Here is a 25,834-nt window from a genome sequence, read left to right as displayed (position 1 = left end):
GTGGGCTGGTGGGGAATGCAAAATCCTAGGACCCTTTTGGAGGAGAATTTTGCAATGTTTAACAAAACTCTGTGTGTGTGTGTGTGTGTGTGTGTGTGTACATATGTACACACACGGAATTAACAAAGAACTTTTCTAGGAAGGGTAGGAGGAGGAGAGATGAGGGGAGATTGATTAATGGGTGCAAATACACAGCTTGATAGAAGAAATAAGACCCAGTGTTTGGTAGGTCAGCAGGATGGCCGTAGTTTACAAATCTATTTTATATTTCAAAATGACTAGAGGAGAATAATTGCAGTGCTTCTTGAATAAAGAAAAGGCAAATACTTAAGATGTGATGGATACCCCAGTTACACTGATTTCTTTACAAATTACGAGTGTGTTAAATTATCACATGTGCTCCCAAAATATGTATGTCTGCTTTGTATCAATAAAAATTTTAAAAATCTAAGAATTTACTTTGAAGGTATAACTAAGCATGAAAATGTTTGAGAATACATATGCACAAGATTACTTGCTGCAACGTTTTGTAATGGCAAAATATTGGAAATAATCTAACTTTGAAACCTATGAGATTGTTTTAGTTAATTATGCACATATATATGATAGAATATTATGCAAGTTTTAAAAAGGAAAAGAATGCTACCTACGAACTGATACAGAGTGTTTTCCAGTATGTATTGCTATGTGGAAAATAAAAATGTAAAATAGAGAGTATGCTACTTTTTGTATATGAAAGAAGGGAAAAGCCAGGCGCGCTGGCTCATGCCTGTAATCCCAGCACTTTGGGAGGCCAAGGTGGATGGATCACATGAGGTCAGCAGTTCAAGACCAGCCTGGCCAAGATGGTGAAACCCCTGTCTCTACTAAAAATACAAAAATTAGCCAGGCATGGTGGCGTGCACCTGTAGTCCAAGCTACTTGGGAGGCTGAGGCAGGAGAATCGCTTGAACCCCAGAGGCAGAGGCTGCAGTGAGGTGAGATTGTGCCACTGTACTCCAGCCTGGGCAACAAAATGAGACTCCGTCTCAAATTAAAAAAAAAAAAAAAAAAAAAAAAAGAAGCCGGGCACAGTGGCTTACGCCTGTAATCCCAGCACTTTGGGAGGCCGAGACGGGTAGATCACAAGGTCAAGAGATCGAGACCATCCTGGTCAACATGGTGAAAACCCATCTCTACTAAAAATACAAAATTAGCTGGGCATGGTGGCGCACGCCTGTAGTCCCAGCTACTCAGGAGGCTGAGGCAGGAGAATTGCCTGAACCCAGGAGGCGGAGGTTGCAGTGAGCCGAGATCACGCCGTTGCACTCCAGCCTGGGTAACAAGAGCGAAACTCCATCTCAAAAAAAAAAAGAAGGGAGAATTAGAAAATACAGATATCTGCTTATTTTTACAATGGAGGCGAAGTATAAACTGGAAAAAAATGGGGATGGGGAGAATGAGATGGGAAGGGACAGAGGAGGAATGACTAGGACACTAGCCAAGTCTAAGACATTTGGGGGCACTGAAATAAAAACAGCAATGGATTATAACTCATTTAATAAAATAGTCTGAGTTCATGCTAATAAAAAAGCAAAATTATTCTGTTAGAATGTCAGCTAAATAAGAATTTTGAAGTTAGAAAAATGACCACTTGGCAGTAACTCACACAAAAATGATCAATGCATGCTACATCTAAGAGGGGAAGTTTGATGAGGACTGGAAGTATCACAGATTACTTACTGATTACAAAAGATAAAATAGTGACTGTACAGTGATTAAAATTAGTATTACCAGTAAGGGCCGAGCAAATACTGTGTACCTTTAGAAAGACACAACATATACTAGTCAAAGGTGGTACAAGCCGGATTTAATCATGAGGCAGATACCTGACAAACTTAAAGGGAGGGACATTCTATACAGTAACGGGCTTGTATTAAACAGTGCAGTGTCATGAAGACGAAGCAGCGCTGAGGAACTGCTCCAGTTGAAGACACGTGTCATATCAAGTATGATGGCGTGTGCCTCTGGTTCTAGATGCTTAGTGGCAGAATTGATTGAGCCCAGGAGTTTGAGACCAGCCTGGACAACATAGTTAGACCTCACCTTTACAAAAAAATTTAGAAATAGCGAGGTGTTGAGATGTGCTTCTGTAGTCCTAGCTAATTGAGAGGCCGAAGCGGAGGATCACTTGAGCCCAGGAGATCGAGGCTGCAGTGAACTGTGATCATGCCACTGTACTCCGGCCTGGGCAACAGAGCAGGGCTCATCTCTATAGAAATATATAAAATGTAAATATTATAAATTAATATATATAATAAAATAATCTTGTTTTTATGGTTGTTAGTAAAATAACAATAATTAAAAATAAAAAAGTACACATTATAACTAAATGAAATGAATGATCCTGGTTTACCCAAGGGGGTGGGGTGGGACAGCTGTAAATAACATTATTGAGGTGGGGTGTGGTGGCTCACTCCTGTAATGCCAGCACTTTGGGAGGCCAAGGTGGGTGGATCATGAGGTCAGGAGTACATGATCAGCCTGGCTAACGTGGTGAAACCCCATCTCTACTAAAAATACAAAAATTAGTCGGGTGTGGTGGTGTGCACATGTATTCCCAGCTACTGGGGGCTAAGACAGAAGAATCACTTGAACCCAGGAAGGCAGAGGTTACAGTAAGCTGAGATCACGCCATTGCACTCCAGCCTGGGTGACAGAGCAAAACTTTGCCTCAAAAAAAGAAGAGTATGCAGGAGTTCTCTTTGTAGTAACAGCTTTTCTGTGTATTTGACCTTATTTCATAATGAAAAGAAAGCAAGCTGGACAGGTAGGCAAGTTGAGGCCCAAGGGAAGGATGCCCGAGTTAGTAAACTTAAATCCTGAGGTCCTTGACCAGTGGCTGGTGGGTACAGAAGGGGGTGTGGGAAATGCTGGCTTCACAAATAGCGCGCAGCTCGCTGTCCTCTGCCTGCTTTTCAGCTCCTCAGGACTGAGTTATGCTCCAGCGATCCTTGCCTCCTTGATCTCTCCCAGGAGGGCCAGCTTGTAGCTGGATTTTCAACAAACATCTGTGAAATGACTTCTCATGGTTCTGTTTTTCCTTTCTTTTACAGGACATCGGGGACACATTGAGCAGGTATGGTTTTCTGTTTCCCTAGTGCTAAAAATCAAATATGAGAAGACTTGTCTCCTTCACATTTGTAAATCCTGAAAGGAACCCTGAGCCTGAGAATGGGCATCTTATCAAATTGATGTATCCCTGAAGAGAGTCACTAGTATACAAAGAATTACATGAATCACAGCTCTTCTCAGTAAAATTCAGGGAGTGGGGGGTTCACGTGGGTGGCTGCTGGTGGATTAGGGGTATGAGGACACTTCCATGGAGAGAGTGTGGCCTTACCGGGACCTGGGCTGAGTCTAAGGGTAGTTTATGACTGTCGCTTCCTACACATTTCACAGTGCTTTCCCCCTTCATTGTCTCTCTCTCTTTTTTTTTTTTTTTTCTATAATGGGGGAAATAAGGCCTAAGAAAGGTGTGACTGACCTAGATTTACATACTGATGAGCCACCTGGATTCTGACTCTTATTCTTGCTATTCTCTATGTTCCATCAAAAATAAAGTGAGGAAGAGCTCCCTGGCAGCTGGACATGACCAGACAGGGAGAGCTTGAAGGGGGCAGTAAGCCAGGGCAGAGTTGTATTTGCAGGACGGGTGACTAGGCGAGTAGGATGGGCCTTGGGAAGCTAAAGTCTGCTGTAGGAGTACCTTCCAGGTGGAGACTGACTTTGAGGAAGCTGTACTTTGAAGATGATTAAGACCCTGAATGGTGAAACCCCCTAAAGCAAAATACAGCTTGACTATGTGGGAGCATTTAAAGACATGGGGGAGGGCCTTATAGATGGGGCTGGGAGGCCTGTGTTGATAGAATCACATTGATGGAATTGAGGTTCCTGAGGGACCCTAAGATGGAGAGGTGGAGTTCATGCTAGTCCCAGCCACATGACCCAAGCAAATACTCCTGTTACCTGCTACCTGATGATGCCAGTCTAGCTCTGACCTAACATACGCAGTTAGCTCCCTCGGACCATAGCAGTTTGTGACATTAAAGATCGAATTTGGCTGTATAAGATAGAAAACCCAAAATTTTATTGGCTTAAGGCTTAAACAGAATAAAATTTTTTCTTACCATAAAAGAAATGTGTAGACTGGGCACGGTGGCTCACACCTGTAATCCCAGCATTTTGGGAGGCAGAGGCAGGTGGATCACCTGAGGTCAGGAGTTCGAGACCAGCCTGGCCATTATGATGAAACGCTGTCTCTACTAAAATTACAAAAATTAGCCAGGCATGGTAGCACATGCCTGTAATCCTAGCTACTAGGGAGGCTGAGGCAGGAGAGTTGCTTGAACTTGGGTGGTAGAGGTTGCAATGAGCTGAGATTGCACTACTGCACTCCAGTGTGGGCAACAGAGCCAGACTTCATCTCAGAAAAAGAGAAATGTGCGGGTAGGTAGCCTGTGGCTAGTATGGTAACTGCAGCGATCCTCAGAGACTCAGGTTTCTTCCCATTCACTGTTCTACCATCCTGAGGTGTGGTTCTCGTAGAGTCCACAGTAGCTGGTAGAATGCCAGCCAAGAGGAATGAGATAAGTCACATGACATTACGTTTTTGTTTTTTGTTTTGTTTTTTTTTTTCTTCATTTTTCTTTTTTGTAGAGGCACGGTCTCATCATGTTGCCCAGGCTGGTCTTGAACTCCTAGCCTCAAAGCAATTCTCCCACCACAGCCTCACAAAGTGTTGGGATTGCAGGCATGAGCCACAGGTCCTGGTCATGTTACTATTTTAAGCAGACTTCTCAAAACATCATGAGATACATCTTACCTCTCATAGGCTAGAACTCAATCACAAGGTCACTTGTAGCTATTAGGGACTGGGCAGCTCTGAGCCATTAAAGGTGGAAGGTGGTAGAAGGGGTATTGTGTAGCCAACTGGCAGTCTTTGCCATAGACATCCTTGTAGGGCGAGGGAATTGGGTATTGTCCCCCACAGTGCCTTTCTGTCTGAACATGTCATTCTCTCCATATTTGGGAACCTGAGAATTCGGGATAATTGCCCACCATAAATATCAAAGATTAGTGCTTTCCAGCAAAGTCAGCCTCATATGTAATTCAGTAAATTGTTTTGGGTACTCAATATTTGGAAAGCTGTGAGCTACCTGCTTTGGGTGATATAAGAATGAGTACAATATCTACCTTATTTTGGTCCAGAGGATCACAGCCCAGGAAGAGACGGTGGGAAAAGCTGTCAGGGCTGGTTTTAAAGACTGTCCATCTGTGCTGGACAGTTTAGCTTAAGCGGTCCTGGTTCTTGGAAGGTCATGGAATTGGGAAAATAATTTATTCACTCATGTTTTTTCAATTTAGGGCTGAAAGAATCAGGATTCCTGAACCTTGGATCACGCCTCCAGATTTGCAAGAGAAAATCCACATTTTTGCCCAAAAATGTCTATTCTTGACGGAGGGGCTAAAGCAGTTCACAGGTAATGTGCGGAGAGATTCGTGAGGTAGATGGATTTATATTCAATGTCTGCATATTCCCTGAAAGGATATATTTTCCAGCCAGATAGTGGATGCAAACTGAATATTTTGTTTTCTTTTCCTAGAAAAAATGCAGTCCGATATGGAGAAAATTCAAGGTAAATTTATCTACTTCCTGGGCTTTTGATGTAAAGTTGCTTGGAAAGAACATCTGCATTGAAAGTGTGAAAAATGGGATAAGGCTGCTACCCATTGGCCAGCCTTCCCTGATGTTTCACATCTTCCCTGTGGCCTTAATTTTCTCAATTAACAGCCTGTTAAGTGTATTTAGTCGATTCTCAGTCTGCATTGATGGAGGCAAAAAAATCAGCCATCCAAAAATTAATCCGCAATTAATTTGATTATTCAGGAAAGAGTATGAACAAAATCTATCCTGGTTACATTTCACTTGAGCAAGTATTTATTGTAATTTAGTGAGTTCCTACTGCTTGTGGGCACAAGTGCCAGCTCCATCAGGAGGAACTGAGCCGCGCTGACAGGCAGCGGCGCCAGGGACACAGTTAGGAGTGGGCAGTCAGGAGTCAGGCTGCCTTGGCTCTGGGCCCGGCTCTACCACTTAGTAAAGATTCTAGAGGTAGTTTCCTCATTGTAACATAAGAATAATAATAGTCCTTGCCTCCTAAGATACAAGAATAGGGTTACATTTCTAACACTTCTAGAATACAACCTGACACAAAATAAGTCCTATATGTATGTTTATTAAATAAAGTGTTCTAGGCATTTGGAGAAGTTTTTGCAAATTTAAATTTTTCTGCTCACGATCCACATTCAGTAAAGAATTGGCCATATATTGAATTCTAAAATTCGTAGGCAGTCTGGTGGATTCTGAAATCCTTATATGTAGGTAAACCCTTTTCTTAATTATCACAAATTACAAACCCCCATAATCTTTGATAATTTTCCATAATATATATGCTGAGCTCTAATTTGCATTGCACCTGCTCAGATATATACTTTTGGGGCATTTAGTAACGTAGATTTAGCAGATACATGTCCTCTACAAGCAAGACAAATGGGGAGAAACTTCACTTGCTACAGTGGATAATACCAGACGTGGTTAGTCAGGCGTGACTTTCCTTGATCTGGCTCTTCTTTTCTTGCCACTTAAAAGGCTTTGTGGGATAACGTTTGAAAAGTTCTGCTTCACCTATAAAGTGCCTTATAAAGGAACGGTCATGTTTGTCCTGGAGTGTCAGTGTCACTTGAGCCATTCAGCTCTCAAACACAGATGACTTACGAAACTCAAACGTTACTGTGTGATGTGAGGCTGGCACCGCGTTTCCCTCTGCAGAGCCAGCTGACGCACTGGAGTGTGGAATTCTTGATTTTGGCTCAGGTTGATCTCACGTTCTACCAGTCTCAGGCACGTGGTTATCCCTCTACCCCAGGTTCCCAGTCTGTCTCCCCTTCAAGCTTTTGGTTGGATGGTAGAGCCATGCACCATATGAAAAAATCAGTGCCTGACTGACAGCAGAGTCCTGGGGTTTCTAGTGGAGACCGCTGCTTTATGATGACTAACCAGAGCTCCTTCAGTTACGTATTTCCTGGAAACGCTCATGACTTCTGTAACTTTTCTCATTTGTTCTTTCAGAATTAAGAGAGGCTCAATTATACTCAGGTAGGTGATGAGAGACAAAACCATATTAGGGTAAGGAGTAAAAATCCTTGGGAACCTAACTGCCAGTATGAATGATTTTGGAAATGGCTTAAATTGAATTTTTTAGGTTACGTGTATAAAGATCCACAGAAATCCACAGTTGTTTCTATGTGTTTATAGTAACTTTGTCAGAGCTGAAGCCATAGGGTAAGGTCAACCTCAGGTGTTAAAGAAGAATTACAGGTCGGGTGCGGTGGCTCAAGCCTGTAATCCCGGCACTTTGGGAGGCCGAGGCGGGTGGATCACGAGGTCAAGAGATCGAGACCATCCTGGTCAACATGGTGAAACCCCGTCTCTACTAAAACTACAAAAAATTAGCTGGGCATGGTGGCGCGTGCCTGTAATCCCAGCTACTCAGGAGGCTGAGGCAGGAGAATTGCTTGAACCCAGGAGGCGGAGGTTGCGGTGAGCCGAGATCATGCCATTGCACTCCAGCCTGGGTAACAAGAGCGAAACAACTCCGTCTAAAAAAAAAAAAAAAGAAGAATTACAGGGTGGAAACTGCAGTTCCCCAAAAGCAGAACAGAGCGGGTGCACGGCTGCACCGCTCTGCCTGCCCAGCGTCAGGGTCAAACCATGGTGTGTGACAAGCAGGACTGACCGAGCTCCACTATTACTGAGTGTTAGAGAGAGTCTAGGAGTCTTGTGTCATCCCATCACTGTGCCTCAGGGCACAGTGTGAACCTGCCCTTCCCCCTCAACCATTTTCACCCTACGGTAGAGCCTGGGAAAATTTTACATTGCGGAAGTCCTCAGATCAAAGGCATATTCGTCCCACAGTCACAGCCGCCTTCTGTTATAAAGCGTCCTCTTCATGAAGAGAAGGACTCTACATACAGTGGTTCTGCAGTCCGTGGTGTGCACTGGCTCTGATCCATGTTTAATGTATTTCCCGAGTACCTCACTTGTGTCCTGCGCTGCCTAACATTGTGCAGGGTATTTTAGAGAAGCAGAAGAGCCTATGGCATCCTGCTCTTGGGGTTTACATTGTCTGTTTGGAGGTGTATACATGGCACAAGCACGAGGTGGGCAGCTGTCATAGGCAGATTATTGAACCAGGAACTGAGCTCTGGGGTTCTTGGTTACCTCTGCCAGTTGCCTGTCTCCTGTGGGAGTCAAAATTTGTGGGCCTACATTTCTGAGAGGTAGTATTTGGTAATCTTCCTCCTGAACAAGATGCGGAGTGCAAATGAGAGAATACATGTCATTGTCTTTATTTATTTATTGAGTATTTTAGTTTTTAACATTTTTATTATTCAGTTTAGAGGCGGGTTCTCTGTTGCCCAGGCTGGTATGCAGTGGCATGGTCATATCTCACTGCAGCCTCAGACTTCTGGGTTCAAGTGATCCTCCTGCCTCAGCCTTCTGAGTAGCTGGGATTATAAGCATGTACCACCATGCTTGCCTAATTTACTTTTATTTTTCGTAGAGACAGGGTCTCACTATGCTGCCCAGACTGGTCTCAAACTCCTGTACGCAAGCAATCCTCTTGCCTCAGCTTCCCAAAGTGCTGAGATTACAGGCATGAGCCACACACCCAGCCCGTATCAGTGCTTCTGAAGCGAGAAAAAACTTTATGATAGCAAGATGCTGTGATACTGAATGCCAGAGGAGATGACATGGGTCATACACAGTTTAGATTTCAGAACAGGAAGTTGTAATGGTCTAGGGAGATGGAGAAAAACTTGGAGGATGTGTGTCTTGGACTGGATGTTAGAAGATGAATAGGGCTTGGATGTGCAGAGTAAAAATCTAGAATGGATAAAAGAGTGATTTGGGCCGGATATAGTGGCTCACACCTGTACCCCTAACACTTTGGGTGGCCGAAATGAGAGGATTGCTTGAGTCCAGGAGATCAAGTCTATAGTGAGCCATGATTATGCCACTGCACTACAGTCTGGGTGACAGAGTGAGACTTCATCTCAAAAAATAAAAAGAAATATAAAAAAAGAGTGATTTGAAAGGTGAACATACCTGATACAGGTTCCCAGTACCTTGTCCATAGTTCTAAAATCCCAAATCTCTGAAAGCCGAAAGTGTTTTCATTATTTTGTAGGAAATTAGAGTATCAAAACCTGAAATTATGTGGCTCTATTTAGAGTCTTTCTCCTTCATGATGTAAATATTCATAGATCTCACAGCAGATCTACTAATATTTCATTATAGAATACTGTGCCAGACCCTGCCTGTCTAAAACCTGTAATATTGTGAATTCTGTGAAACTATGGGCCCCTGAAGTTTTCAGAATAAGGGATGGTAAGCATGTAAGAAAACCTCAGTTCGGTGTATCTCCCAGGCACAGTGGCTCATGTTTGTAATCTCATTGCTTTGGGAAGTTGAGGTAGGAGGATTGTTTGGGGCCAAGAGTTCAAGACCATCCTGGACAACAGAGTGAGACCCCCCCATCTCTACAAAAAGTTTTTAAAAATTAGCCAGTGTGGTAGTGCACGCCTGTGGTCGCAGGTACTTGGGAGTCTTAGGCGGGAGGATCCTCTGAGCCCAGGAATTTGGGGTTACAAGGAACTATGACCACACCACTGCACTCCAGCCTGGGCATCAGAGCAAGACCCTCTCTCTTAAACTCAGTTCATAATGGATGTTGTGGCTTCAGATGTGAAAGAAAGCTGCGGGGCTAAAATTCAGTACTTTGAGTGTATCCTGGTAACCAGCTAATCCAAGCAGTTGTTTTTGAAATGTGAAGTTTAGAATATACTTTAAATAAAATGAGCGCAACCTCTCGTGGGAAGCTCTTGTTCTTGGGGAGGTGGAAGAAGGCTGGGTGTTCTAGAGTAGGCTCTGCTGGCCCGCAGCTGACTCCTTTGTGTCTCCACAGTGGACGTGACTCTGGACCCAGACACGGCCTACCCCAGCCTGATCCTCTCTGACAATCTGCGTCAAGTCCGGTACAGCTACCTCCAGCAGGACCTGCCTGACAACCCCGAGCGGTTCAATCTGTTTCCCTGTGTCTTGGGCTCTCCATGCTTCATCGCTGGGAGACATTATTGGGAGGTAGAGGTGGGAGATAAAGCCAAGTGGACCATAGGTGTCTGTGAAGACTCAGTGTGCAGAAAAGGCGGAGTAACCTCAGCCCCCCAGAACGGATTCTGGGCAGTGTCCTTGTGGTATGGGAAAGAATACTGGGCTCTTACCTCCCCAATGACTGCCCTCCCCCTGCGGACCCCTCTCCAGCGGGTGGGGATTTTCTTGGACTATGATGCTGGTGAGGTCTCCTTCTACAACGTGACAGAGAGGTGTCACACCTTCACTTTCTCTCATGCTACCTTTTGTGGGCCTGTGCGGCCCTACTTCAGCCTGAGTTACTCGGGAGGGAAAAGCGCAGCTCCTCTGATCATCTGCCCCATGAGTGGGATAGATGGGTTTTCTGGCCATGTTGGGAATCACGGTCATTCCATGGAGACCTCCCCTTGAGGTAAATTCAGGCCAAAAGGGCTGTTGGCTGAAATCCTACGCCAGGCACAAGGCATCTTGTTGCCTTGCCACATCCCGTCACAGATGGGTCTCCTTACCATGTTCCACACCCTTGCAGTGGGAGACAGGATGTCCATGTTCTCTACCACCCTCTTCCCTCCATGCACATTGTGAGACGCCATGAGACGTATCCAGATGTCTGCCTCCAGTGTGTCACACTTTCTGGTTTTACACTTGATGGAGGGGATAAAGAGTATGGATAATCTTTGGATTTGGAGAGCCATTCAAGATACTCACACCTTCTTGGTTCAGCCCCACATAATGATCATGGCTATTTGCTGTCATTCTGGGCTAGGGCTCCTCTTTGACAGCCTAGACTGGAACAAGGCCCTATCCACACGGCTCCCTTTCTCCCGGTGTTTCCACCTGGGAACAGTGCTTTTGCCCCAATTCCCGACCTGCCATAGTTTTACTAACTCCATTAAAGAAGCCTATATGTGTTTTGGTTAGTTACAGTTCTTTTACAATAACGGTGGGTAATGGTCCCACCTCTGTTATGAGATAATGTTCTAATCAATGTCTCTGCTTTTGTATCTTTTCTGAGGGCTTTGCTCCCTTCGTTCTAAGGAAAGGTGTATTCCAGTGCTGGGTGCATGTCATCCAGGCTAGTACTCTATCCAGCTCCATTTGCTGTTAGTAGATCCCTTACCAGTCACATTTGTGGACTGGTGGTCGGTCACACACCATCCCTGAAAGGATGCTGGGACAGTCTTCCAGGGATTCATTGACCTCTTACCTCTTTTTCTCCGTTTCTTTTGGGGGATGGGGAAATTGACCTTTCTAAAGTGTGTATCAAGGGGCAGCTCCATCCCCATGGCCATTGGAGCTTGAGACACTCTGAAGTCAGAAGGCTGGGGTGGATCACTTCCAGCAAGCCCCGGTGATGGTTCTCAGTCCTGCTTCTCTTTGAGTACATGCTCCTTTGTTTAAAAATAAAGTGAATATGGATGTTTATGTTGTTGCTTTCCGGGTGTTGGTAGGATGGGGTTCAGATGTTGGAATGGGTGTGGGGAGGAAATGGTTAATGCTGTCGCTTTCCCAGATGGGTCCAAAAATTCCATTCTGGCCAACAGTTTACTTCAAACTGGAAAATAAAACTACTTTCTAGATACCATGTCACCACGTTCTAGTGGTGCTAAGAAAGTAGTGTTGGACATCCATAGGCCACAGTTCTTACAGTGGTTAATCCTGTAGTTCTACTAGGAAAGTATTTTCTCAAGTCCTTTTTGTAAATACTGTGCCAGGCATTGGATTTCCATGGCTGAGGTTCATGAATTGATGATAGTGTATCCTAATTCTTCATTTATTCATCAGGTTTTAAGGGAAATAATGGAACCAGGGCTATAGAAAGCAGCTTCCATGAGGCTAGGTTGGCTTTTGCTGAATACTCTGAGATCGACATGTATATGGTAATATATATACAGGTACATAAATACTGTTAACAAACAGGCCGGGCATGGTAGCTCATGCCTATAATCCCAACATTTTGGGAGGCCGAGGCGGGTGGATCAGAAGGTCAAGAGATCGAGACTGTCCTGGTCAACAAGGTGAAACCCCGTCTCTACTAAAAATATAAAAATTAGCTGGGCATGGTGGCGCGCGCCTGTAGTCCCAGCTACTCGGGAGGCTGAGGCAGGAGAATTGCTTGAACCCAGGAGGCAGAGGTTGTGGTGAGCCAAGATCGCGCCATTGCACTCCAGCCTGGGTAACGAGCAAAACTCCGTCTCAAAAAAACAAAACAAAACAAAGCAGTGCTTGGCACACCATATGAAGAGCTTTATGCACAGCAACTTATTTAATGCTCATGATAACTTCATCAAGTGTGTACTATTTTTACTTTATAGATGAAGAAAATGCAGCAGAGAGGGTAAATGACTTATCCAAGATACACAGCTAGGAAGCAGCAGAGCCAGGATTCAAACTGAGATAGAACACATGACCACACTATATACATGATGCTTTCTGCATAGAAGTGGCAGAGCAGAGACTGGAAGCCTTGAAGTACCAGTCCATTGACCCAGAAGTCTACCTTATAACAGTGTCTACTCTAAACTCGAGGATCTGCAGCTGGAAAATGGGGTGAAGAGTCCTATTCAAAATCACCTTCCACTTAATTTAGTCAGTTGGGGCAGGGAGCAAGAGTAAGGCTCACAAAGAGGACACTTCGCATCAGTCAAAGGAAACATGCTCTTGGGATGGACCTTTGGTTCTTGCTGCCCACTGATAGAGCTGTCTCCAAGCTACTTAGAGAATCCCACACTGGGTCTGTTTATTCCCAGGAGACCTAGTGCTTTAGGAGCAGCATCTTACTGCACTTTTACTGACAGCATCAGCTGGACCAGTGATATACAATCTTGTTGGATTCAAGAAAGTTTCTTGCAATTCTCATATCTATGAGGATGAAGAATTTCACTAACAGTGCCTAGTGAAAAAAGTCTCAGAAGACTATATACCTTAGAATGCCATTTATAATATGAAGAATAGCACGGTTACCTATGAAGTGAGAGGGGAGATGGGATAGCGGAGAGGGCACAGGTTGACAGGTGTTACTGGTTGTCTTCTAGTTCATGTGGGTGGTGTGTTAATAGGTATTTAGTTTTAAAAGCCTGCCATTTTGAATGGGGTTAAATGAACTGGTGATTTTAAGTTTACTCATCTGCAGAAAGGTAAGCCACTTTTGAGTTCATAAGTCAATGAACTGAATCACTAAAGGCAGATATGGGGCCTACGCCGATTCTTCTAGTTCCTCTCTTTCCTCAGAACATCTGCAATTTTTTTTTTTTTTTTTTTTTGAGACAGGGTTTCGCTCTTGTTACCCAGGCTGGAGTGCAATGGCACAATCTCGGCTCACCGCAACTTCCACCTCCTGGGTTCAGGCAATTCTCCTGCCTCAGCCTCCCGAGTAGCTGGGATTACAGGTATGCGCCACTATGCCCAGCTGGTTTTGTGTATTTTTAGTAGAGATGGGGTTTCACCATGTTGACCAGGATGGTCTCAATCTCTTGACCTCGTGATCTACCCACCTCGGCCTCCCAAAGTGCTGGGATTACAGGCGTGAGCCACCGCGCCCGGCCCTTGCAATTGTTAATTATACATTAGGATTTCAATAACTCCTCCTTAATTCTTTTGCTGTTCCAGGAAGTGTGTGTGTGTACGTGCATGCATGTGCACATGCCAGTGTGTCTTTAGGTGCTCTTGTTTTTTCCGATACGGGCCAACATGCAAAGACCATCTTCCCCAAGAGCAGACAAGGCCTAGAGGAGATAGGTTCAAATAACAAAGGGAAACTGAGCATGGCCTCTACCCTCCACCATGTATAATTAAGTGAGAAGATGAGAGAATGCATGTAAGTGCCTCACACTTAAGGCACTATGAATTAAGAGCAAATAGCTATCAGATGGTAAATGAGAGCCATGTGCTAATGCCTTTAGTTATCGGAGATCCAGACCAAAGAGTATAGATGGAAATCGCCTGTCTCCTCCCAGCAAAATAAAAACCAAAACTCAAAAGGTTCTTAGTATACCAGTGGTGAGTGAATTGCTTCTTTTTCACCAATGAAAGACTTTCTTTTATTCAGATAGACAATTAACCAGTGTTGGGTGCCCAGCTGAACTTGCTGCTGAAGAGAATACACGAGAACATGGCTTCTGTCCTTTGAAAAGTTAGTCAATTAGGAGAGGGGGAGAATAACATGAAAAAAAGTAGAGTACAACTAAAGATGATTTGGGGAGAAGTGAAACTTGGGGTCCAGGGACCCTCATTGCAGACCACAGTAATCTTAAGAGGAAGCCAGAATGCTGGGTCTGTTTCTTAGTGCCCTTTTTCTTGACACTAAGAGAGTTGCCCACTAGCTCCGTCCTGCAATAAATTTTGACTTAATTATGTAAGTAACTTACTAAATCGCACTATGTTGCAGAAGTTCCTCCTATATGAAGTCTGTGGGAATAATAAACCCCATCCAAATCAGCATTACCAAAGGGTCTCACTTTGTCACAAAGGCTGCAGTGCAGTGGTGAGATCATCACTCACTGCAGCCTAAGATTCCTGGGCTCAAGGGATTCTCTCTCCTCAGCCTCCCAAAGTGTTGGGATTTCAGGCGTAGGCCACCATGCCAGGCCAAACAGGACTTGCATTTGGCAGTATTGCCCATTACATTTCCTCTTTCCCTGTTGGAGAAAAACAGGGAAAGATCTGTTTTTAGGACTGGCTTATCTGCTGAATTAATTTTGCATTTTGACGTTTGAAATGTAAGCAGGACATTTGAAGGTATCCTTTTCAGATACACACATCTCTGCCAGATTCTTTGTTCAGAGGATGTAAACGACTTGGATTTGTATAGGACGTGATTGCCAAACCCAAGTCAGGGTTCTGAGGCACAAAAAGAACGTAAGAGAAAAAAGTGAGAAATACTAATTTAGATTAGAAAGATTTCAACTTACATATTTCCTTAAAAGCTGGGAAGAAATATGCCAAAATATTAGCATAGATGCTTTCAATGAGACTTGGTGATTTTCTTTTTTTCTGTGTTGAATGAACTCTTCACTATGGAAATCTTTAAGCATACACCAAAAGGAAGAAAATATACAGCAAACCCTCCTGTATCATCTCCCAGCTTCAACAACTACCAATTTACAGTCAATCTCATTTAAATATAGCCTCATTTCAATTTCCAACCCAGTCCCTGTTAATCTCAAGTAATCCTGGACATAACAGGCAATCTAGTTATATAAGCGTCACACAAAACAGTCAAGGGACTCATTTCAAGGTTGGAAAGAGAATCCTGTTTTTTTTTGTTTGTTTGTTTTCATTGTCATAGACCACCATTGTCAGTTTCTTTCCTTTTTTTTTTTTTTGAGACGGAGTTTCACTCTTGTTGCCCAGGCTGGAGTGCAATGGCGCGATCTCGGCTCACCGCAACTTCCGTCTCCTGGGTTCAGGCAATTCTCCTGCCTCAACCTCCTGAGTGGCTGGGATTACAGGCACGCGCCACCATGCCCAGCTAATTTTTTTTAATAGAGATGTGGTTTCACCATGTTGACCAGGATGGTCTCGATCTCTTGACCTCATGATCCACCCGTCTCGGCCTCCCAAACTGCAGTTTCTTTGCTTTTTAGTCCCCTGCTTCCCTCTTTAAATAATTTGTCAGGCCTTTTAAAATTCCTCTTGCTGATGTTTTCATTAAAATGTAGCAAATCCCAGCACTTTGGAAGGCCAAGGCGGGCGGATCACAAGGTCAAGAGATGGAGACAATCCAGGCCAACGTGGTGAAACCCCTCTCTACTAAAAATACAAAATTAGTCGGGCATAGTGTCCTGCGCCTGTAATCCCAGCTACTCAGCAAGCTGAGGCAGGAGAATCCTGTGAACGCATCAGGTGGAGGTTGCAGTGAGCCGAGATCCCACCACTGCATTCCAGCCTGGCAACAGAGAGAGACTGTCAAAAAAAAAACAAAAAAGGACTGTGGGGAGTTTTATTGTGTAATAAATATTATTAGTAGTTTAATTATATTTTACCTTATTCCAAAAAGGACTTAAAACCATTTAAAACATAAAATCGTGTCTGAGCTTCGTAGCTCACACCTATAATCCAGCACTTTGGGAGGCAGAGGAGGGCAGATTACCTGAGGTCAGGAGTTCGAGATCAGCCTGACCAACATGGTGAAATCCCATCTCTACAAAATTTATATAAAATTAGCTGGGGCGTGGTGTCTAGTGGCTATAATCTCAGCTACTCCAGAAGCTGAGGCAGGAGAATCGCATGAACACGTGAGGCAGAGGTTGCAGTGAGCCAAGATCCCACCACTGCACTCTAGCCTGGCAACAGAGCGAGACTCTGTCTCAAAAAAAAAAAAAAATGGCCTATGGGGAGTCTTATTGTGTAATAGTTAAAAATATTTACATATTTAATTATATTTTACCTTATTTCAAGAGGACTTGAAACCATTTCAAACATAAAATTATGTCTGGGCTTGGTCGCTCATGGCTGTAATCCCAGCACTTTGGGAGGCCGAGGCGGATCACCTGAGGTCAGGAGTTCGAAACCAGCCTGGCCAACATGGTGAAACCCCCATCTCTACTAAAAATACAAAAATTAGCCAGGCGTGGTGGTGCACACCTGTAATCCTAGCTACTCGGGAGGCTGAGACGGGAGAATCACTTGAACCCAGAAGACGGAGGTTGTAGCAAGTCAAGATTATGCTACTGCACTCCAGCCTAGCCAATAGAGCAAGACTCCATCTCAAAACAAACATATAATCACTAATGTCCGGTGTTAGGTTTGGGGTATGTTAATTGCTTCACTGTTTTTTTGTTTTTGTTTTTTGGCAGGCAGTTGGACAATATATATTAAAAGTTTTTAAAACTGGATAAACAGACTGGGCGCGGTGGCTCACAACTGCAATCCCAGCACTTTGGGAGGCCAAGGGGGGCCAGATGACCTGAGGTCGGGAATTCAAGACCAGCCTGGCCAACATGGAGAAACCCAGTCTTTACTAAAAACACAAAATTAGCTGGGCCAGCCTGGGCAACAGGAGAGAAACTCCATCTGAAAACAACGACAGCGAAAACTGGATAAACACTGATACAGTGTTTTCACTTCTAGAAAGTTAAGGAAATAATTATGGGTGTTTGGAAATACTTATGCAAGGATAGTTTTTACAGCATTGCTCGTGAAAATAAGAAATTAGAAAAATCCAATATTCAAGAACACCAGTTTGATATGGAATATCTGCAGTTAAGATTTATACAAAGTATCTATAGTACTTAGCAAATATATATGTTCATCATATATTCGTTTAAAAAGCAAGTTAGCAAATTATGTACTACACATGACCATTTTTTTGGAAAAAATGTGTGCCAGGCCAGGCGCGGTGGCTCACGCCTGTAATCCCAACACTTTGGGAGGCCGAGGCGGGTGGATCACGAGGTCAAGAGATCGAGACCATCCTGGTCAACACGGTGAAACCCCGTCTCTACTAAAACTACAAAAAATTAGCTGGGCATGGTGGCGCGTGCCTGTAATCCCAGCTACTCAGGAGGCTGAGGCAGGAGAATTGCCTGAACCCAGGAGGCAGAGGTTGTGGTGAGCCGAGATCGCGCCATTGCACTCCAGCCTGGGTAACAAGAGCGAAACGCCGTCTCAAAAAAAAAAAAAAAAAAAAGTATGCCGTATGAAAGAGTATATAAAAATGTTAATAGTTACCTCTGACTACTGAGATAGTGGATAATTTTAATCTTGGCATGTTTGTATGTTCTACAATTTGTGTGTACTTTGCAATTAGAAAAAAAGTGATATAAATAGTTAGGGGATTACAGTTGCCATGTTGGGAATCACTTCCTGGACAACTTCCTTCCAATCAAAAGAAAACACAGAAATTTCATGTGTTGGAGGGAGACTGGGAAACCGGTCTTCACTGTACTTCTTACAACTAACTTTGTCTTTATCAAAAATAAGATATGAAACCAAGGAAGTCTGTGGAAATTAACATAGAGCCTACTGAAACTCAGGCTATTTTCCATGCAGAAAAGAGACCTAAGCTTTGCCTTAATAAAAGGAAAAGGAAAATGTTTTATGTTAAATACAGAAAGTAACTTATTGGGACAAAATCTAATTACAACATCCAACTTTCCATTTCCTCTATCTGAATATCACAGCCCCAAATACAAGAGTTATGTCGGTTGAGTTAAAATACATGTATTGCACCTGTACCGTGTTTGCCAGGCACTGCCACCTGGGCTGTGTTGGTCTGCACACGTCATTTTAGCAGTGTCCCCGGCCTCTGAGACTCTGTTCTACCTGAAGGAGTCATTTCTGTTTAGTTTCAGGCCTCCACTAAAGTTTGCGACCTCGGGGCTTCCTGGCTTGGAGCTCGGATTGGTGGGCGAAGGCTGAGGAACAGGTGGAATAGTGGGTCAGGCGCTTAAAAACTGCCGCCGTGTCCCCGACCTGGCAGTGGACACGATGGCGCCCTTGAATCGGGAACTGACTAGTGAGATAGTGGATAATTTTAATTTTTTTTTAAAAAAAGTCCTCATTTTTCACCTATTAAAATGTGCCAGGAGCAGTTATTAAGATTTTTACAAAATACCTATAGTACTTAGCAAATATGTATGTTCATAATATATTCGTTTAAAAAACAAGTTAGTAAATGATGTATCACACATGACCCTTTTTTGGAAAAAATGTATGCCATATCAAAGACTATCTAAAAATGTTAATAGCTACCTCTGACTAGTGAGATAGTGGATAATTTTAATTTATAAAAAAGGCCTTATTGGGCCGGGCGTGGTGGTTCACGCCTGTAATCCCAGCACTTTGGGAGGTCGAGGCGGGTGGATCACAAAGTCAGGAGTTCAAGACCAGACTGGCCAACATGGTAAAACCCCGTCCCTAGTAAAAAATACAAAAATTAGCTGGGCATGATGGCTCGTGCCCGTAATCCCAGCTACTTGGAAGGCTGAGGTAGGAGAATTGCTTGAACCAGGACCCGGGAGGCGAAGGTTGCAGTGAGCCGAGATCGCGCCACTACACTCCAGCCTGAGCTGCAGCGCGAGACTCCATCTCAAAAAAAAAAAAAGGCCTTGGCCGGGCGCAGTGGCTCACGCCTATAATCCCAGCACTTTGGGAGGCCGAGGCGGGTGGATCACCAGGTCAAGAGATCGAGGCCATCCTGGTCAAAACGGTGAAACCCCGTCTCTACCAAAAAAAAAAAAAAAAAGGCCTTATTATTTTTTACCTATTAAAATGTGCCGGGCAGTAGACACGTAGGAGCCCGTGAATCGGGAACTTCCGAGAGCGAGCAGGAAGGCCGCGGGAGAGCGTGTTGCTCCCGGAGCTTCCCGAACCTGGGACGCAGATCCTCGGCGCCGACACCGGCCTTGCCCCGGCGGCCCCTGCGCGGACCTTCCCGGCCGCCATTTTCAGACCCAAGACACACAGACCAATGCAAGGCGGTGACACGTGGCCAGAATCCAGGCGATAAAAGGGACCCTGCAAAGAGCGGGGTCTGTCGTTAGGGTTTTGCTCACGGTCTTCCCAAGAATTAAGTCCTGGGGGACGCTGAGTGCCGTCAAGATTTGAGTCAACAGCAGGCGCTGGAGAGCCGACCTAGCGACCAGGCTCAAGAGGGCCTTTCCTTCCCGAAACCTGTTAGGCTGGGCGCAGAAAAACACATTTGCACGCGTCTTTCGAGATGGGGATGACAGTTGTAAGGCCCGTAAGAGACTTGACCCAGTTTTACGCATAAACATTTTCCGCGGCTGCATAGTCTCTTCCGGTTTCAATCCACAGGCGGCTTTTCTTCCGTTACCAAGCAACCTGACGTCATCGCGTTTCTGCATGCGCGTCACAGACGCAGTGCTCGTTGATTTCTATATTAGCGAAAAAATCGCGGCAGCTTTACAGTGTGTCAGGATGGCCGAGTGGTCTAAGGCGCCAGACTCAAGCTTGACTTCCCTGTGCTGGGGATTCTGGTCTCCGATGGAGGCGTGGGTTCGAATCCCACTTCTGACACATTTGCTTTTTCTTTTCGTCCCGCTTTAAGATATCTTGATCGCAGCAGTAGGCATCAACAACCACCAACGTATATTTTTAGGAATTGGCTTTAAAATTTTTCTCAAAGTGATTGTCCACACTGAAAACATTAAAAGCGGAAGTATCGCGATATTTTTACACAGCCGCGAGATTTGCGGCAAAACACAGTCAATAAAAGGCAGAGATGCGTAGCGGTTGGTCTCTGTGCTGCAAGGCGAGATAATCCGGAAGTAGCGAGATTCGGGACCCAGGTAGCTTCCGGCCTGGCTGAGGGAAGGGAGAGAAGGGGCTGTTCTCGACCAGGCTGACACGCTGTGTGCCGGATCCGCGCCCTCCCCTCGGATGCTTCCGGAAGCACTTTCCTCCCAGCCTCACAACCCTGTGGCTCCCGACAGTGCAGTCTGCTTAGAAGTCTTACACAGGTTCTCTGCTCTCCTGTTTTCAAAACTCATGTACCTAGTTCTCAAAAATGCCTTTCGTAAATTATGCACATTCACACTCGTTTTGACATTTCATCATTACCGTGTTGTCTCTTCAGTCAAAATTGAGTACCATTTAACCACTGAATGAAATAGGAAAGCTGTACCTTCCTGTCCCAAACGTAATCACCATCAAAAGTTTATTGGCAGGAATCTGGCGTATGTTGCCCAGGCTGGTCTCGAGTTCCTGACCTGAAGTGATCCACCGCCTCAGCTTTGCAAAGTGCTGGGATTACAGGGGTGAGCCACCGCGCCTGGCCCCCGAACCAAATAGTTTTAAGTACAGTACTTCCAAACTGTCCCAGATTCCTGCCATACTTAAATTAACTGTGGGAGGGTGAGGTATGAAATGAAATTTAAAAGCTTGTGTCAGAGAAATGAAACTAATTGTCATGACATTTCTATTATTAAATACATAAAAGTACAGGGCATAATATAGCATGTTCATGTACAGCTACTGCCCTAATGAGGATTTGTTCAAATGAGCAGCAAGGTGTACCTTTGATGACCCTATAAAAAATTACAGTTCCTTTTGGAAACCCAGGTGAGTTAGAAAAAGAAAGATAGTATGAGGAGGAGGAGGAGGAGGAAGAGATAGCAGCTGCTTCTCCTGTTAATTTATTGAGGAGAAAAAGCAAGGATGCCGCCATAAATGACTTTTCTGAGACAGTTATATTAGATTTTAAAAGGTTAATTTTAGGCTGGGAATAGTGGTTTATGCCTGTAATCCCACCACTTTGGTCATCTCTACAAAAAAAAAAAAAAAGAAGAAGAAAGAAAGTAAAATAAAAAAAATTAGCTAGAGTGGTGGTGCATGTCTGTAGGGGAAGCTGAGGTGGGAGAATCACTTGAGCCCGGAGGTGTAGGCTGCAGTGAGCCGTGATCACATCATTGTATTCCAGCCTAGATGACAGAGCGAAAACCTGTCTCAAAAAAAAAAAAGAAAAAAAAAAGGTCAAGTTTTGTTAAAAAATAGTTACAGAGGCTGAGCATGGTGGCTCATGCCTGTAATCCGAGCACTTTGGGAGGCCGAGGCGGGTTGATCATGAGGTCAGGAGTTCAAGACCAGTCTGGCCAAGATGGTGAAACCCCATCTCTATTATAAAAAAAAAAAAAAAGTTGCAGAATTTTACAGAACTACTCTTTAAGAGGAAGTTTATCCTTCCCATTTTACAGATGCCTCTTGGAATAATCAAGAAGATACTTCAGCATGTTTCCCACCTATCCTTTGCTTTTCCCCGTAGGAAGAGGAATGATTAAGTAAGTGTTAATAAGAGTTTTTGCCTTCTTTGGCTCACATTTCTCTTTTAGGTGGTGTTAATGTTGTCAATGAAAAGAGTCAAACTCTGTTAAATATTTGAAGAGACTTATTCTGAGCCAAATGTGAATAAGCAATGGCTGTGGCACAGCCCTCAGGAGATCCTGAGAATATGTGCCATGGTGTTTTGGCTACAACTTGGCTTATACATTTCGAGGAGACATGAGACATCAGTCAATACATGTAAGATGTACATTGGGTTGGTCTGGAAATGCAAAACAGCTGAAAGTGGGGGTGCTTCCAAGCATTGGTTGATTACAAGACTTTATGATTGGCAATTGGTTGAAAGAGTTATTATCAACAGAAAGTAGTGTGATAAAGGGTTGTGAAGACCAAGCTTTTATGACACCAATAAAACCTCCAGGTAGCAGCCTTCAGAGAAAATAGATTGTAAATTTTTCTTATTAAAGAGTCTATTTTTATTATTATTTTTGAGACAGGGTCATGCTCTTTTGCCCAGGTTGGAATTCAGGGCACGATCCCAGCTCTCTGCAACCTCCGCCTCCCAGTTTCAAGCAATTATCCTGCCTCAGCCTCCTGAGTAGCTGTGATTACAGGGGTGTGCCACCATGCCCAGATTATTTATTTATTTATTTTTATTTTTAGTAGAGACAGGGTTTCCCCATGTTGGTCAGGCTGGTCTCGAACTCCTGGCCCCAAATGATTCATTCGCCTCGACCTCCCAAAATGCTGCGATTATGTGAGCCACCACGCCCAACCCAACAGATTTTTTAAAAACCTGTCACTATTCAGAGCAATGATAAATTGCATTCCACTGAACATGGTTCATTTGTATTTCTACGGATGAAAATTATTTGGACTATTCTCAATTTTCTGTAATTTGAAGAGTTGGAAGATAATACAAAATCAATGAAAAATGCCCTTGACAAAGTACCCGGGAACCTTTTTTCCCCCATTTGAAACTTGTTTATACTTTTTCCGACAGAATTCACATGAGAGATTGATTCGATTATTACCTTCAAAACTGAACCTATCCTCCCACTATTCACCAATACAATTTCATAGAATTTTTTTTTTTTTTTTTTTTTTGAGATGGACTTTTGCTTTTGTTGTTCTGGCTGTAGTGAAATGGTTCAATCTCGGCTCACCACATCCTCTACCTCCCGGGTTCAATCTCGGCTCACCACATCCTCTACCTCCCGGGTTCAAGCAATTCTCCTGCCTCACCCTCCTGAGTAGCTGGGATTACAGGCATGTACCGCCATGCCTAGCTAATTCTGTATTAGTAGAGACAGGGTTTCTCCATGTTGGTCCAGCTGGTCTCGAACTCCCGACCTGAGGTGATCCGCCCCCCTCAGCCTCCCAAAGTGCCGGGATTACAGGCATGAGTCAGCACGCCTAGCCAGAATTCGGTTTTAGAGTTGAATTTGTTAAAGGAAAGATATGAGAAGCTATTGTTTCAGATTGATCTCTTGCACTAGGCCCCAACACATCAAACCAAACCAAAATAGTCACTCAGGCCAAATGCCATAAAATCAAACTGACACTTTAGGGAAACAGATTCCCCAAACAGACCAGTTTTTTCCTGAAAAGAGGAGATTCCAGTCAACCTGAGTCAGATTAACAAAGTCCCGTCTGTTAATTATTTGCTTGGCCAAACTTTAGGCAGGCTTCTGAACCTTCTCCTAGACCCAGCTGTGCACTGCCTCGTAAAATCCATTTAGCAAAGAACCCTGCTAAGTCAGTTTAGCAAGAACCCATATCCCTGAGATCTGATCATCCTCATCTCTGATGAGGTTCCTCAGCCTCCACTATTGCCCAGGTGATGTCTGATCACCCTGGTGGGTCTTCAGCAAGAAATGTGTTAGGCTGGTTTAGCCAGAATTCCCCTTCCTCCTGGTGTTTCCTCTTAGTGATTTTCCATCCACCGACTCCCACACTGACCCCTGGCTATACATTTCTACTTGCCCATGCTATGTTTGGTGTAGTGCCTGTCAACACACAAAATTAAAACAAATTGAGGTACAGATCTAACTGGCCTTTACTTGTGATTCATGAATTAAGTCAGCCTCCATTCTACAAAACGGAATGAAAGCTCCCACTGCGCAATAAGCAGAACAAGGGATTTTGTCAGGTGGGAACAAGGAGATAGAAGGACGGTGGGTGGGGGTGGGGAATGCTGACTGGTTAACATCAAGTCACTTCAAGTTCCTTTTCTTGTCACGGTTAAAGCAGAGGGGACTTTCTTGTTAACCTCACTCAGGTTGACAGGCATATCTTGTTTTTAGGGAACCTTGGTCTGTTAGGGGATCTATCTGCTTCCTCAAAGTTTGATGATGTGGCATTTACCATGAGTGATTCTATTGGTTTGGTGTGGTGTACCGGGGCTTAGCATATAAATCTCACCAGAAATTGGTGAGGGAATCAGCTCTCCCTCACTATTGTTCTGCTTCCATTCCCACCTTACAAAACCTCCTGTTCTTCTACTGCCCAGTGGCAACCTTCATTGTCTTCTGTATAATGGATTCATGCCCCATTCATGAATCTCAAATAAAAGCCAGTTCGATTTCTAACGGAATTTGTTGTTGTGATATTGTGCTGACCTAGAGCCAGAACTGGAGCAAAACTATTTTATAAAATGTAAAACTGTTTTTAGATAAGTTGAAATGGCTGCCCCATTCTCCTCACAATAACTACTGTCCTTGGCCTCTGTAAATAAAACTGCTAGTTTGCTTTGCAAACTAGCCACTATGTAAAGCTGCTTACCTTTTCTTAAAAGTAACTGCCAGAATTGCTAGCCTTTGGTTACCGGCAATTGCCAGACTAAGCAGCCCAAGCTAGTTCCATCCTGGCTCGGGTGACTTGTAATAAGTAACTAAGGTCTGTGATTTCCACCTTAACCAGATAATGTGTAAACAAATGTTTATCTTGACTTCTGTAAACCACTTAAGTAACAAACGGAATGACAAAAGTCCCCTGGCCCTTGGAATGTCCGGAGACCCCCACCCTCATCTCTGCCCAGGAGGTAATTTACAGAATCCACTAGCCCTCGGAATGTCTGAAGCCTTTTCATCCCCATCCCCGCCCCTCACCCCCACTCCCAAGGTGGTTTTTCGGGTATAAAAAATCATGGCACCCTCCTTTTGCCGCCACAGGTTGGAGAGATGTGAGTCCTCTGTGGTCGCCGGCATGATAAATGACCCTGCAATCTGGCATACTTTTGTCTTGTGATAACTTTCTACGCTCCGGTCAAATACAACATTGTCATTATATCTTTTGACAAGTCTGTCAAAAAGTGGAGACTGTAGACATCAATCTCACTGCATCTCAGCAAGTACCGTCCAATATGAACTAATTATTTAGCCAATCAGTGTTGTTTTTTGGTTTGAAATAGTAATGATCATTTATTGACAAACTGTGACATTTACATTGTTATATACAAGTGCTTTTATGTAAGTTTTTCAGGTATTTTTTTTTTTTTTTTTTTTTTTTTAGACAGCCTCACTCTGCCACCAGTTGCCAGGCTGGAGTGCAGTGGCACGACCTCTGCTCACTGCAACCTCCGCCTCCTGGGTCCAGTTCTCCCGCCTCAGCCTCCCCAGTAGCTGGGACTACAGGCGCGCGCCACCACGCCCAGCTAATTTTTTTGTATTTTTAGTAGAGACGGGATTTCACCATGTTGGCCAGGATGGTCTCGATCATTTGACCTCGTGATCCACCCACCTCAGCCTCCCAAAGTGCTGGGATTACAGGCTTGAGCCACCGCACCCGGCCTAGGTATTCTTAATTTCATTAACTTCAAGGTAATGATGACAAGAA

The 25,834-nt window shown here is 44.1% G+C and overlaps 1 protein-coding gene, 1 long non-coding RNA gene and 1 other non-coding gene across 4 annotated transcripts in view; all 3 read left to right on the top strand.

The window, feature by feature from the left end:
* TRIM27 (tripartite motif containing 27) overlaps positions 1–11,680 on the top strand; it is a 23,741-nt gene extending 12,061 nt beyond the window's left edge. The window contains exons 4-8 of one of the 2 annotated variants that reach the window (XR_004266289.1): positions 3,096–3,118; positions 5,407–5,522; positions 5,646–5,678; positions 7,172–7,420; positions 7,731–8,542. Coding sequence is in view for 1 of the 2 variants with exons in the window: in XM_032271908.1 (XP_032127799.1) it covers positions 3,096–3,118; positions 5,407–5,522; positions 5,646–5,678; positions 7,172–7,198; positions 10,071–10,666 (795 nt within the window). In the remaining variant the exon portion in view is untranslated. Of the gene's footprint in view, positions 1–3,095; positions 3,119–5,406; positions 5,523–5,645; positions 5,679–7,171; positions 7,421–7,730; positions 8,543–10,070 lie in introns of those variants that run through there. The other variant, XM_032271908.1, reaches the window with a different exon arrangement.
* A 2,094-nt stretch (positions 11,681–13,774) lies between these two features.
* Positions 13,775–18,737, top strand: LOC116545366. The gene is made up of 2 exons (XR_004266292.1): positions 13,775–14,072; positions 18,544–18,737. It is a non-coding gene; the product is annotated as an uncharacterized LOC116545366 (long non-coding RNA).
* Positions 18,738–20,131: 1,394 nt separating this feature from the next.
* On the top strand, positions 20,132–20,236 carry TRNAL-CAA. The gene is made up of 2 exons: positions 20,132–20,169; positions 20,192–20,236. It is a non-coding gene; the product is annotated as a tRNA-Leu (tRNA).
* The last annotated feature ends 5,598 nt before the right edge of the window (positions 20,237–25,834 follow it).

Source organism: Sapajus apella, unplaced genomic scaffold, assembly GCF_009761245.1.
Source record: "Sapajus apella isolate SASKATOON/1434 unplaced genomic scaffold, GSC_monkey_1.0 scaffold262, whole genome shotgun sequence".
Lineage (NCBI taxonomy): Eukaryota > Metazoa > Chordata > Mammalia > Primates > Cebidae > Sapajus > Sapajus apella.
Note: the sequence above shows the minus strand (reverse complement) of the source record. Positions and strands in the feature narration are given on the sequence as shown.